The sequence below is a fragment of the Gopherus flavomarginatus genome, chromosome 6 (genome assembly GCF_025201925.1).
Source record: "Gopherus flavomarginatus isolate rGopFla2 chromosome 6, rGopFla2.mat.asm, whole genome shotgun sequence".
NCBI classification, from domain to species: Eukaryota; Metazoa; Chordata; order Testudines; family Testudinidae; genus Gopherus; species Gopherus flavomarginatus.
In genome coordinates this window covers 19055956-19069816 of record NC_066622.1, presented here as the reverse complement: position 1 = coordinate 19069816, position 13861 = coordinate 19055956, and the positions used below count along the sequence as shown (strand labels likewise).

Below are 13861 nucleotides of genomic sequence, written 5' to 3'. Positions count from 1 at the left end.
TGCTTATTTGACAATACTTAGTACATAGTCAATGTCACTATTTCTCATGGATGGATAGTTAGTTTCCCCTATTTAAGTCCACACAGGAAAAGGAGACAATTTAAAAAAAAAAAGGAAAATGCAATTATATGAAAAAATTTGGCAAGTTGACTTTTGAAACTAGTACCTGAAACTACTTTTAACTTGTCTTTTAAAAATGACTATAGTTTAAACTGATGGTATCCTTTTAAAATACTAGAATATACTTAGTTTCTTTCTGTGCACGGAGAAGCAGGCATTACATGTAAGGACAATAGAGGTTACTCCATTTATATGAAAGTCATTCAATTCATATGCTGTTTTCAGACACCCACTTGGCCTGCCTGTTTCAAAAAATCCCATTCCCTCCCTATGTCAAAAACTATCTTTTTAAACTGAAGAAAAGGTCACATGAAAGAGCCCCCGTTAAAGAGAGTAGTAAGAAATTTTAAAAGACCCCAAAAATATTGCTATAGTTTATATAATGTTCCATAGCTATACTCTGGGGTCTTTTAAAATATATATTATTATTCTCAGATTCAGGTGGTATGGTGTGGAAAGGAGTAAACAATCTCCTACCAGCAATCTGTTTCCTGCTGCAATTATCAGCTGAGTTCCATCAGGTTTAAAGGCAAGATCATATATACTGGACAATGAGACAAAAAAGAAAAATTAAGGACAGAACACTAAATATTACAATACCCGGAAAACATATATTCTATTTCCAACATTGTTTAAATGCCATAAAAAAGGAGTCAAGATTTAATTTAATAGAATTTATTACACACCTCAGAACATATCTAACTTTGAGGAAAATTCCAGAAGCCAAACAGCTTTATGATGCTTTCCTCACATGCAATAAGAAGTTCTCCAAACCAGACCACCATCCTGCAATTGGCTTTGTCCAAGCACAGAAGTATGCTTACACAGATCCAACTGTAGGACCAGGCCACTAACTTGCAACTGCACCCTTGCAGATAGACCCTTGTGACCATACATATGCAGTTGCAAGAGCAGGGCTATGGGTGGATGAAAATTTAAAAAAGATAGGGAAAACCTTGCATTATTCAGACATTATTATTGACATTATATTACCTATAGTTCATGAGAACCAACTATATGCAAGCTGTAGTATGCATTTTGATGGTTATATGGATAATAAAAACAAATTCTTGTTCAATGACATGAAGAAACAATCAAAATAGAAAGGTGGCACCATATTTAATCTTGCTGTCACTTGGTGTTGGAAAGGGTAGGGGCTGGAGAGGTGGAATAAATGGTCTGTATTCGTTCCTCCATAAAGTTTTCCTGAGATATACAATTGGTTTCCACGAGGACAATCTTATCATAGCACAGTTCAGTAGAACACAATTATAAAGAAAACCAAAAAGTTGCCAATATACAATAAAATAGTATTGGCTGGGGGTGGGAGGGCATTTTCTCCCAAAGCACTTCCTACCACTTGTATATACAGCACTGGAGAAATTAACCACTTATTTGTTTAGCAAAGCCTCCACAGGGAGGGTGAAGGGTTAAGTCTAGTCAAGCACACCGGAAGTACTCTTAGAAAAAGAATGTGGAGTGATCTTTAACATGCACACAGAGCAAAGAGAACCATAGTTTGGAAAATCACCCACAGAGTAAACTACCTGGAATTCTATGTATCTATTTTCTTTAAATGAAGGACTAAAGTTACATCCTCCCACTTTTCACATCCCTACCCCTCAGGAACCCCCAACTCAGGATTCTGGGAACTCTGTATATTCCATATTTAATGCTTAATTTACTAAACCATCCCCATTGGACTCATATTTGATGTTTCTCCCATTGCCATTAGTAACCCTGGTTATAAACCACAGGCTTCTGCTCTCCTGACCCCAATAAGAACCCATGAGACATTACCAGTTCATACAGACTGTGAGGTTTTAAATTGATAAGAAATGTACTATTAAATAAAAACGGACTGAAAAAGATGCAACATGCCTGATCAGATTATCAGCATGCCCATACTGCAGTGACCCTCACTCCAAACCCTCCCCTGGGGCAAATCAAAAGATGGGTCCCTGCCATCCCCCCTCACTAGACCATGAGTTCCCCAAAGCAGGGACCACATCTTTCCATTTGCCCCATAAAGTGCCCAGTGTGCTTTGGGATGCTGTGAAAATAGCAAACATAAACCATATTCAGTCTCTTACCATTGCTCGGCCTTATCCCTCCAGGTCAGTGCGGCCCTCATCCCTCCCTCTCCTACTAACACTCCCTTCCCCACTGCCTGCCCTGCCCCGCACCCCTCTCCCACCGCCGGCCCTGCCCCCTCCCCCAGCACCCCTCCCTCACCGCTTGCCCTGCCCCCTCTCCCCCAGCACCCCTCCTCCACCGCCGGCCCTGCCCCCTCCCGCCTCCCCCAGCACCCCTCCCCCACCGCCGGCCCTGCCCCCTCTCCCCCAGCACCCCTCCCCCACCGCCGGCCCTGCCCCCTCCCCCAGCACCCCCACCGCCTGCCCTACCCCCCAGCACCCTTCCTCCACTGCCTGCCCTGCCCCCTCTCCCCCAGCACCCCTCCCTCACCGCTTGCCCTGCCCCCAGCACCCCTCCCTCACCGCCTGCCCTGCCCCCTCTATCCCTAGCTACCACTTATTCCCCTCACCCTGCCCCGCCTATGTCTGCCCGTGTCGTGTTACTGCCTCCCTCTCGCAGCCCCTCTGCTGTCTCGCGGCACTGCTGGCGCTGGCGCTGGCGCTGCCTCTCCCCCTTCCCTGGCTGCTGTTTGTTTATTTACACAAGATTAAAGCGCCCCCAACCTCCCTGGGCAACGCGCATGCGCACTAACACCGAAGCCCTTTGCTTAGAATCAACCGGCACGACGCGCGGAGGGAAAAGGAAAGGATAGAAACTCAAAAACGTTAGATCAGCATTGCGCATGTGCCACGAACGCTGGGTCCCATGAGCACTGCGCTTGCGCGAGGGGGAACAGTACTGCGCAAGCGTAAAGCTCCCTGCGGGACTGTGCTTGGAATACGCATGCGCAAGGGGCGGGCTGTTCTCTGTTAGGATTGTTCTCGCGGGAGAATCTCTGCGCGCCCTTGCCAGTATCGTATATTGGGGAGAAGCTCTATGGGTATGCTAGGTGTGCGCATGCGTAATACAGGCAGGAATGGCGCACACACTCACGTAAGATGGGAGGCTCTTCAGAATGGCGGCTCCGGAAGTACGGGGGTAAGAAGAGGGCAGGTAAAGTTACTATAGCAACAGGAGGTCCAGAGGCCTTTCAGAAGGGCTAGGCCGCGGTCTGTTCCCTCAAACTGGTCCTCCATAACATTGGGTGCTGATGTCACAGGGCGTGCTGATGTCACATGCTGGTGACATCATGGGGCATGGTGCGGTTTGTGAAACCCTGTACTGCGTGTGTGTGTGTCGGTCGCTCTGGGCCCTGTTTACTTCCTTGCCAGCTTGGCTCTTGGCATGTTGTGTGCTGGCCCCAAAGCCTCTACCTAAAGAGTGGCACTGACAGCTGGAACTAGAACTGCTCAGCTGTGTGTCATACGCTCCACGGTGCTGCACTCTGGGAGGTTCTCATTTAGCTTGAATGGTGCGACCTGGAACTGGAGGATCTGAGTTCTATCCCTGCTGCTGGTGCTGAGCACTGGGCTGGGTTTCAGCTGGCTGAGAGCCCTGGTGGAGGATTGGAACAGGTATAAGGTTCTGAGATGTACTGCTGTGGAGTCATTTTCTGATATGTTGCACTGATTTAGCAATCATAACTCTTAAGTGGCCCCAGACATATAAACAACTTTATGATTAAACTGAGATACAGATTCACAAAAGTAGCTTCATTATTCTCCCTCTGCGGTGGGTGAACCTCCTCAGTCTTTTCAAAGCTCAGTCACTGTCCTTGCACAAGGCTCCACTTGGGCATTCCCCAGTTAAGTGGTTTGAGGAGTTGGTGTTGAGCACGTGAGGCACTCCTCCTTCAGTCCATATGAGAAGAACACATGTTTAATATAGTCAGATAGCAATGTATAGGGTTGTCAACTCTTAGATATAGAAAACTGATAATTAACCACCTCTGCCCCCCTGAGCAAAAAGGGTCCTACTCTAGCTAATTATTACTAAAATGTTTTAGAGAACAATTTTACACAAAGGTGTATTTTTTGAGTTGTTTTATCATTTTCCTTACCTTATCCTAACATGGTGCCACAGTCCAGACAATTGGAGTTGTGAATTGTAGAGCACTCTAACATGTCTCTTCCCCCCTTCCCCACACATTAAACTGGTAAGACAGTGCAATACAAAAATCAGCCAGGGCAGTTCAAAACCTGCCAAGTGGCAGCCCTAGTAATGTATATGTTATGGTATGTTACTTATGTATGTGGGCTCTAATTAAAGTGACCATTTATGTTTCAAAGAAATAAAGAATATGAAAAATGCATTTGGAAGCTTACTTTTAAAGGCTAACATCCTACTGTGGTTTGTTTATGGCACGAGATTATATACCAGGGATCGGCAACCTTTGGCACTCAGCTCGTCAGGGAATGCCGCTGGCAGGCTGGGACGGTTTGTTTACCTACAGTGTCCGCAGGTTCAGCCGATCTCTGCTCCCACTGGCCGCGGTTTGCCATCCCTGGCCAATGAGGGCTGCGGGAAGCGACGTGGGCCAAGGGATGTGCTGGCCGTCGCTTCCAGCAGCCCCCATTGGCCGGGGACCGCGAACTGCAGCTAGTGGGAGCTGCGATTGGCCGAACCTGTGGACGCTCCAGGCAAACAAACAATCGCAGCCTGCCAGCAGCTTTCCCTGACAGGCTGCGTGCCAAAGGCTGTCGATCCCCGTTATATACAATGCAAAGTCACACATTTATATTGCAGACTATGATCCTCTGTATGGTAATTGCTGAAATACAAGACCAAGCACTCCTCATGTTAACTTGAAGTCCAATATGTAAAACATAGTATAGATTGCAAATATTTTTGTTCCACATGGAAGAGAGGCTGATCATGCTGTTTCCATAGCTCTCCCAGCACCTACTGTCCCAGTGAACAAGAGGCAAGGTCTCACACATAACAGTGCATAAATATTTGCAACAGGCCAGCTAATACCTTCATATTTTCACTTATTTTTTTCCCTAAATCTCTGCAGGTCTTGAAATATTGTAGTTATGAATAGTTCCAGACAGGTCTATTTCTATCATTTTATTTTACATTTACTTTCAGTGACATGCAAATTGGAAAGAACACAAAAGAAGAGGGGAAAGAATTAGTGACAGAGACAAGAGAATATTTTGGTCTACAGATTGAAGGTACTGAGACCATAGCAGAAAACACACTCCAGTGCAAAGAAGATGCAGCTGCTGTGTCAGAAGTGGCTTCTAGATGTCTCAAAAACATTCCAGATGGATGGGAGAAGATCACAAAGCAACGACAATCAGGCAAAACTGCAGGGAAATATGATGTTTATTTCATCAGGTAATATTTGATGCAACTTTTGAAATTAAATCTGTATAGTAAGTAAAAGCAGTGTATGTCACAGACTTATTCTACTGTTTGCTTAGTGGAGAGTAAGTGTTACAGAGCCTAGGAGTCAAGTGTCCTTGTTCTCTTCCAGTCCTCACACAGATTTAATCTGGGACTGATGCAAAACCCACTGAAGTCCATAGGCTCCTGTTGATTTCAGGAGCCTTTGAATCTGACTTAGGGCTTGGTACTTCATATTAATAATATGGAAATCTGTAAATAAAAATAGTTACATGCCTCATAAGGGTAGCATGAGGCTGTAAAGTACTTTAAGATACTTAAACGAAAGTATAAAGGATTATTACTTGCAAATTAGTTCTTTGTATGAACATTTTTGATCAAATATTAATAGAAGGCTTGTCTAAAAGATATTATTCAGCCTTTTTAAAAAAAAATTGAGCTAGATTATTTTTTGGAAAATGCAAGTAACATTGTTGGCTTTTTTTTTCCAGAAATATAAGTTTTGTTTGCTTTGTTTTAAGAGCAAGAAATGAAAACTGTAACCACTGATCATTTAACTTTCTTTCATTTCATAGTCCTCAAGGAGCAAAGTTAAGATCCAGATGTGCACTTGTGGCGTATTTTAGTAAAAATGGAGAGACTGTTCTTAAACCAGAAGATTTTGACTTTAGTGCTCCTGTTCAGAGCAAAACTCGATCAAGAGCCAAAGGATTCAGTGCAGAAGCTGTGGGACCGAGATTACAGAATAAAGAATGTAACGGTAAAGCGCAAGATCTTAGTGTGCAAAGTAATAAAGAACAACTTAAAGTTTTGGAGTTACAGACCAGTAATGAACAGCTGGAAAACATTTCCATCCATCTGCAGGGCAGGGAGGACTTGGTCATTAAAGACATTAAGCCAAAGGACTGTTGCATAAAGGCCAAAGAAAAAAGAGCAGTTGGAAGAAGGGTTCAAATTAAGAAAGCTAGAAAGAGCTCAGAAAAGAGGAATCCAGATCACAGCCAAAATAAAAGGCAGAGAAAAGCATCATGTAATAATCAAGAGGCTGAGGGCAGCCAGATCAAAAAATTCCGGCGAAAGAAAGATGTTTGTGTTTCTGATAGAGGTAGAATAGACAATCAGAACTTAAACCCCACAGATATTGGAAAAGCAAACACACTTTCAAAGGATGAAATAATGACTTCAGGATCACAATCAGAGATGCCTCTTGGACCAGTAACTGCTCTCTCAGAAACAGAGTCAAGAACCATGGGACAATTAGGATATGCAGAGAAGAGTTCTGATGATGCAGCTGCTACAAACTCTGACAAGAACATTGCAGAAAGAGAAGGATCAAGTGTGTTTGCAAAAGAGAAGGATTGGGTGCATTCAGATAACCAGGATTTCAAACCTAGCACTGAAACAGACATTAGCATTTCACAGCCTTGTGGCAAGAAAAGCTTTACATCAGTGAAAATTCTCCAAGGTATATACATTTCAGAGCAGAGCACTGTTCTAAAATTCCGTCAGGAATACTTCCAAACTAATTACAAAAAAAGAGTGTTTGTTTCAGGCCTACCTACTCCATGACTGGGTATGGTTAGAACTTTCTAAATCTACTTGCCTGGAGTTGGTCTAATCTGTTTATCATATTTACCATACAGAGCATCAGATATTATAGTAGCTGAGTGCTATGAACCAACCAGTTCAAGCCAAGGAAGTGGATTTATTCACAATTAGAAATCACACCATCACTTTCTCTGATTTAATGTAGCAATGATCACTACTCTCCATATATCAATTAACTTAAGTTACTGCAAAAGTGGCCAGGTTTTGATTCAAGAAATACAACTAACCTTGTTTAACTTCATTCTGAGGTTAGTATAATAGTTCATTGATTCTGCCCTCAATTATACCTGTGCAGCATCCATTGACTCACTGAGATATGATTACTTTTGTTAAGGGTTTGTCATTTGAAGATTTTTTTTTTTTTTTAAACAGACGCTGAAATATTGATAGATATCAGAGTGGAACTAATTCTCATTTACATACAGGTATTTTTTTTCTTTTTAGAAGACTGTGTCCCAAGAACACAAGTAGAGAGAAGGAAAACCAGTCCATATTTTTCTAGTAAATACAGTAAAGAAGGTATAGTATTCTCTATGGGAAAGAAAGCTGTGTTTTGACGGGATTGAAAGGCTTAAGAGATTAGCAAAGGGGTTTGGAGCCTTTCACTTGTATATCAGTAGCTCAAATCCATACCTGGTCATTACTCATCTGAGAGGGACTATCACCTGATGGCTGCATTGTGGCCTATGTGAGAGGATTTTTGTTGTCTTACTTTAAACGTAACAGACAGGTGTCCATATTGCACAAACCACCATCACATTTTGCATTAACTGGCATTCTTGGTGACTACCTCAGCAGGGAAGCTGCAGATTGAATGGGCTCTGAGAATGAGCTACCTTTTTACTCATTAAGGCTGTTATTCTGTGTCAGAGGTGAAGCTCACACATCTGCTGCCTGCTCTGTACTTAGTTGATGCAGTGGGAATTTATGGTATCTGTAAGGCCCCTTCTCCCCAGAGAACAGCCCCAGTTACAGGGAACCTCTACATCCAGATGTCAGGCTAGTCCTATACTATCTTCAGAATGACCCCGGGTGCAGGAGGCATTCTGGGGTTGGAATGAGGGTGAGTATGGCTTGGGCAGACCTTTGTCCTGGCAATTCTGTACCCATAGAAATACAGGAGCAAATTACGGCAGCCCATGGGGCTAGCCTAACCTGTGCCGGGGCCCCAGTGGCCCCTGCAGTGTCATAATACAAGAGTAATAAACTCTCTACCCTCCCTCCATGCGCTAGTGGGAGCATGGGGGTGAGTCTGCTCCAATGTGTCTTAAAAGAATGGGGGAGCGAGAAATCAATCTTTTACTGCTCAGTAAAGTGTTGCATATTATCTTTGTGTATGTAGCTCCAAGCCCACCAAGAAGGAAGGCCTTCAGGAAATGGACTCCTCCTCGGTCTCCATTTAATTTGGTCCAAGAAACACTCTTCCATGATCCGTGGAAGCTCCTCATCGCAACCATATTTCTCAATAAGACCTCAGGTAAATAGCTTAACCTCTACATACTAGTTTCATGGTCTGTGAGTTGCATCGGCTTATGTAAATGCTGAATTTGGATCTGATGTGGCTGTTGGGGATTGTTGCTGAAAGATCAGGGCCTTAGCTACTAAGTTTTTCATTACAATATTGAAAGGATTAAATAAACTATATCTAAGGTATGTTAGTATAAACAACTTTAAATAATTTGCATCTTCCTCATCAACAACATTCAGAATGCACACTTCAGATAGTCACACAGAGGAAGTTACTGTACAGCCTTTCTGTTCACAGCATATTATCTCTGCCTAGGTAAGATGGCAATACCTGTGCTCTGGGAGTTTCTGGAGAAATATCCTTCTCCTGAGGTAGCAAGAACTGCAGACTGGAAAGAAATGTCAGAGTTGCTTAAACCTCTTGGCCTCTACGAACTCAGAGCGAAGACCATTATCAAATTTTCAGGTAGCTTCTTTTGAATATGTCTGTAGAACGATCTAAACTGATGTCAGTTGAGAAAGTGGCATTACAAACCCGAGCTCTGTGATTTTTCCTTCAATGTTCCAAAGATAGAACAATGGAGGAGCAGGCCCTGGTTTGAGATGACTATCAGAATTAAAAACCTCATTAGTATCAACAAGGTTGATTGTTTTGCAATGAGATACTACAGTATTTTCTGTATTTTAATGTTTAAAATAAAAACATTACTGTGTAGATTTTGCTCTGTAGTCATTTAAAGCTGCCTTCCACAGTGAGATTTGTTTAGAAATAATTCCCTTTTCACCTGTCACTAATGTAATACATTTAGTTAAAATTGTGGAGTTTAAAAGACTCTAAACTGGGGATTTGGATGTTTTAATGTAAAAATCAAGATTTTTCCAGTTCTGCAGTGAGTACCAATGTTTTCTTGTAATATTTTCTGTAGCACATTTCTCTACATATTAGTATGGGGTTATATTCTCTAGATGAGTATCTGACCAAGCAATGGAGGTATCCTATTGAGCTGCACGGGATTGGAAAGTATGGCAATGATTCATACAGAATCTTCTGTGTCAATGAATGGAAGGAGGTAAGTGATGCTCTCATTCTCTAAGGGCCAGATCCAACGCTCATGGAACGCGTTGGGTTCCACTGACTTTGTTAGACCTTGGATCAAGCCCTATATAATCGTGGATTAAAAATAAAATGGAGTAGAAATAATCTGTCAACTTTAATTAAGAAATGTTCATGGACTGTATTGTTTATGGGCCTGATCCTGTAAGTCCATATTGATGTGAATAGCCCCAAGAGCTAGTCCTACAATTGTGCCTGGGTGTGCAAGGAGGCGCCTAAAGGCTAGCGACAGTTGTCTCAGTTCAGGGCAATTGCACCTGTATTTACCCGTCAGTGGTCCAGCAAGGGCACCCACTACTCAGGCTTCCAGCTTCCCAACCATTGCCTGTCTTGGATGGAGACCTGCATCTTTCTCTCTCTCTCTCTCTCTCTCTCTCTCTCTTCTGACCAGAGTATTTCCAGGCTGCACAGTTCCCTGCCTTTCGCTGTGTTATTGCCAGCAGAGGCAGGCTGCCCAAGCACGCCTGCTTGCTTTTTCTTCAGAGACTGATAACAGAGTGTTTGTCAGTAGTTACAAGTTACCACACGGTTCTATGCAAGCTTATTTTTTTTCCTTAAACTAAAAGCACTATAAAGAAAACAGTAAAGACCATACAAGAACCTACACGCACGCTAATAGGCTTACCACAGACCATGCCAACACTAACATGGGTTCTGGCTAGAGTAGACCTTCCAAACCCCATCAAAAGGATTTCTTTTGTGATCAGGTTCATCGCAGCTTCAGCTCAAAGAGCACACGATCATGTAGGGCCTCAATAGGCCAAGTCCTTCCACTCCTCTGAGGATTGGGGCCCTTCACGGACTAGAGATCCTGTCCTTTTGCTGAAGAAGGCTGTGAGCCAGTTTATAAACAGAATATTTATCTAGAAACACTTTGTCTGTTTCATCCATGGAAAATCAAGTTTGAATTAGTATATGCATACTTCTCCCAGGGGAGTCAGGACTGGATTTATACCTTACGCACCCCTAGGCACAGCATCTTCAGCGCCCCCCTGCCTACAGCTGACCTTTCTCTTGCACACAATTTTAGAGAGGTAAGTCTCTCCCCTAGAATGCCAGTGCCCCCAGCTACATGCCTACTGTGCCTAACTGGAAATTCAGCCCTGCGGGGAGTAGCTTCAAAGGGCTGCTAATGAAGGAAATACGTTAGCATCTTCCTCCTATTAGAGAAGGTACATACATTTTAATTTTTAATGGAGTCCAAAAGGTATTAAGTCTTATTCAGTAAAGTTTAACTTAATTCCATAAGGTTTATCCAGGATATTACAGGATGTTGTCAGTCTGACACAACAGTCACCCCCTTTAATTTCCTTTTACGTTTCTCTTCCCCATCTTGGTAATGGTAGTGGTCTTTGTGATGTGTCAGGGTACCTTCTATTTTATTTGTCTGCAAGAGCATGGCATCTGCTCTGACTTGCCTCTCCTCCCTCTACTGCAACCCAAAATCCTCACTAGGCTCTTCTCTTGTTTACAGATTGTTGAAACAGCAGCTGTACTCCACTTAGCAAGGTTATTGTGTGACTTGCCTTCTCAGTTGATGCAACTGATGTTTCATGCCTGATCAGCACTACTTCCCACATTTCAGGAGCATGCACGTTGAGGTCTTTTTTTCGTATCAGCATGCTGTAATAACCCTAAACTATAAAGTAGGGCCCAAGCTGGGGGTGGAGATATTCCAGGCAGTTATTTCAGTACTGCAAGAGGTTTTTTTATAGAAAACATTTTTAATAAAAACAGTAGTTCTAATGCCTTCCTTCTCTTTCAGGTACATCCACAAGATCACAAGTTAAATACATACCAAGCATGGCTCTGGGAGAACCATGAAAAAATGAGTCTTAATTGAAAAATGCAGATATGTTTTTATATAGCTTCACTTTTTTGTACTTTCCACCTTGCTCTTGGCTATGTACACATGAAATGGAAACATCCTATTCTCTTTACACATTTGTAGTTCTGATCATTGAGTGCTTAATTCCAATATTCGATTGTGTTTAACATGTTTTCAAGCCCACATAGTCATTGTAATTAAACGTTGATAAACACTGATATTTTACAATAAATTTTAAATAAGTTTTATTTTAATAGTTGGCCATTCCTCAGTGCTGCAAACACTAAAGTGATATCATACTTTCACCTCACTAATACCATGCTACCTTACCATAGAAATCCGAGTGTTATCAATTGTTTCTTTTGCCACTTAAGTATTGCTTCTGACCTTCTATCTAGTGATGGGATAGAAACACCCAACTCCCTTTGTTTGACTACTTGTGAGTAATCAGGTCAAAGGATCCCAGAAGAGAACAGGGCAAGTCCTTAGAACTCAAACTCCCATTGCTAACTTTGCAAGCTAAGGGCTTGACCCTATACAAGCTACTAGTTTATAATCTAATCCAGAGATGGGCACACTTTTTGGCCCGAGGGCCACATCTGGGAATAGAAATTGTATGGAGGGCCATGAATGCTCACAAAATTGGGGTTGGGGGGTGAGGGCTCAGGGTGGGGCCAGAATAAGGAGTTCAGGGTGCAGGAGGGGATTCTGGGCTGGGGCGGCGGAGTATGGTGCGGGAAGGGGTGCAGGCTCTGGGGTGGGGCTGAGAATGAGGAGTTTGAGGTGCAGGAGGGTGCTCCAGGCTGGGATCGAGAGGTTTGGAGGGCGGGAGGGGAATCAGGGCTGAGGCAGGGGGTTGGGATGCAAACTCCAGGCAGCACTTACCCTAAGCAGCTCCCAGAAGCAGCAGCCATGTTCCCACTCCGGCTCTTACGTGGAGCTGCGGCCAGGCGGCTCTATGCGCTCCCCATCCACAGGCACTACCCCTGGCCAATTGGAGCTGAGGGGGCAGTGCTTGGGGCGGAGGCAGCATGCAGAACGGAGTCCCCTGGCTGCCCCTACACCAGTGGCTCTCAAACTTTTGTACTGATGACCCCTTTCACATAGCAAGCCTCTCACCCCTTTCACATAGCAAGCCTGCGACCCCCCCCCCTTATAGATTAAAAACACTTGTTTATCTATTTAACACAATTATAAATGCTGGAGGCAAAGCAGGTTTTGGGGTGGAGGTTGACAGCTCGTGACCCCCCCATGTAATAACCTTGTGACCTCCTGAGGGGTCCTGACCCCCAGTTTGAGAACCTCTGCCGTACACATAGGAGTGGGGCCATGCTGCTGTTTGCCAGGAGCAGCGTGGAGCAGCCCCTGATCCTGCTCCCTGGATGGAGTACTGGAGCAGGGTAAACGTCAGACCCCGCTCCCCAGAAGGAGCTTGATGGCCAGCTTAAAATGGCTGGTGGGCTAGATGTGGCCCACAGGCCATAGTTTGCCCACCCTTCATCTAATCCAATGTTCACTGGAGTTAAAGGAAAGACTTCAATGGATTTTGGATCAGTTCACTTCTGCTTTACTACTGAATAACCTGTAGTAACAGAACGATTCATGGAAGTATGCACTAGGCTTGCTGTTACGTTTGCCAGATCAGACCCTAACTTGCTAACTTTTAAAGAGCTTCCTGCAGCTGACCTGTGACATTGTATTCATGCTGAGCAGGACTTTGACAGCTGTGCATTCTTACAGCCCTGCTAACTACTCTTCCTTTGATGTTTTTTTGTTTTGTTTTTACTGCTCACTAGGAATTAACTCTCTAGACTAATTTTCAGCATTTCTTGCTACCATCCAGGGAGTGCCTTTCTTTTAGCATATTGTGGGCCTGATCCTGTAGAAATCTGAGCACTGTCTAACTCCCGCTGCAGTCAAACTCTTTGCAAAATCAGGTCCAGAACAAGATTTCAGTGGGGCCCAAACTAGTGGGATATTGGTTAATGAGCCTTATTTTTCAGTAACATTTTTTTTAACATCTGAGCTGCTGTAAAATCCTTGTTTCTGAATTCATATTTGCCATATTTAAAAGAGTCAAACAGGTCCTAAAGATGTATCTATAATTACAAAAGCATGTAAACAACAAGTAAAGGGTAGTGCAAGGACTGGGTTGAAGCTCTGCATTTGAATCTAATCCATAATGCCTTCACCCTGTGAAGCACCTAATGAACTATACATACAGTGCAGCTTTAATCTGTGCATCTCAAACTGGATGTGTATTTTGACCCATTTTACACATGGAAAGAATGAAATGGAGAAAGGTTAATGTTCTGACTTTCAAAGGTGCTGGACACATGCAGCTCCCACTGACTTCA

The 13861-nt window shown here is 43.4% G+C and overlaps 2 protein-coding genes across 5 annotated transcripts in view; one reads left to right on the top strand and one right to left on the bottom strand.

Moving 5' to 3' along the window:
* IFT122 (intraflagellar transport 122) overlaps positions 1 to 3501 on the bottom strand; it is a 51212-nt gene extending 47711 nt beyond the window's left edge. For 2 of the 4 annotated variants that reach the window (XM_050958360.1, XM_050958359.1), the window contains exons 1-2: positions 2214 to 2300; positions 598 to 664 (exon numbers count right to left, since the gene is read on the bottom strand). In XM_050958360.1, coding sequence (XP_050814317.1) covers positions 598 to 664; positions 2214 to 2254 — 108 coding nt within the window. In that variant the 5' untranslated portion in view covers positions 2255 to 2300. Of the gene's footprint in view, positions 1 to 597; positions 665 to 2213; positions 2301 to 2848 lie in introns of those variants that run through there. The other 2 variants (XR_007775074.1, XM_050958358.1) reach the window with 2 other exon arrangements.
* A 1729-nt stretch (positions 3502 to 5230) lies between these two features.
* MBD4 (methyl-CpG binding domain 4, DNA glycosylase) lies at positions 5231 to 11758 on the top strand. The gene is made up of 7 exons (XM_050958400.1): positions 5231 to 5478; positions 6063 to 6952; positions 7540 to 7614; positions 8438 to 8572; positions 8861 to 9028; positions 9529 to 9632; positions 11442 to 11758. Exons 1-7 carry the CDS (start codon positions 5231 to 5233, stop codon positions 11517 to 11519), a joined length of 1698 nt encoding a protein of 565 aa, XP_050814357.1. The 3' UTR covers positions 11520 to 11758.
* The last annotated feature ends 2103 nt before the right edge of the window (positions 11759 to 13861 follow it).

What these genes read in the sequence shown, in the direction of transcription:
- MBD4 (XM_050958400.1), top strand. Translation starts at nt 5,231, where the DNA reads ATGCAAATTGGAAAGAACACAAAAGAAGAGGGGAAAGAATTAGTGACA. An exon ending in TATGATGTTTATTTCATCAG is followed by an intron (nt 5,479 to 6,062) that starts GTAATATTTGAT and finishes TTCATTTCATAG; the next exon opens with TCCTCAAGGAGCAAAGTTAA. An exon ending in ATTTCTCAATAAGACCTCAG is followed by an intron (nt 8,573 to 8,860) that starts GTAAATAGCTTA and finishes TTCTGTTCACAG; the next exon opens with CATATTATCTCTGCCTAGGT.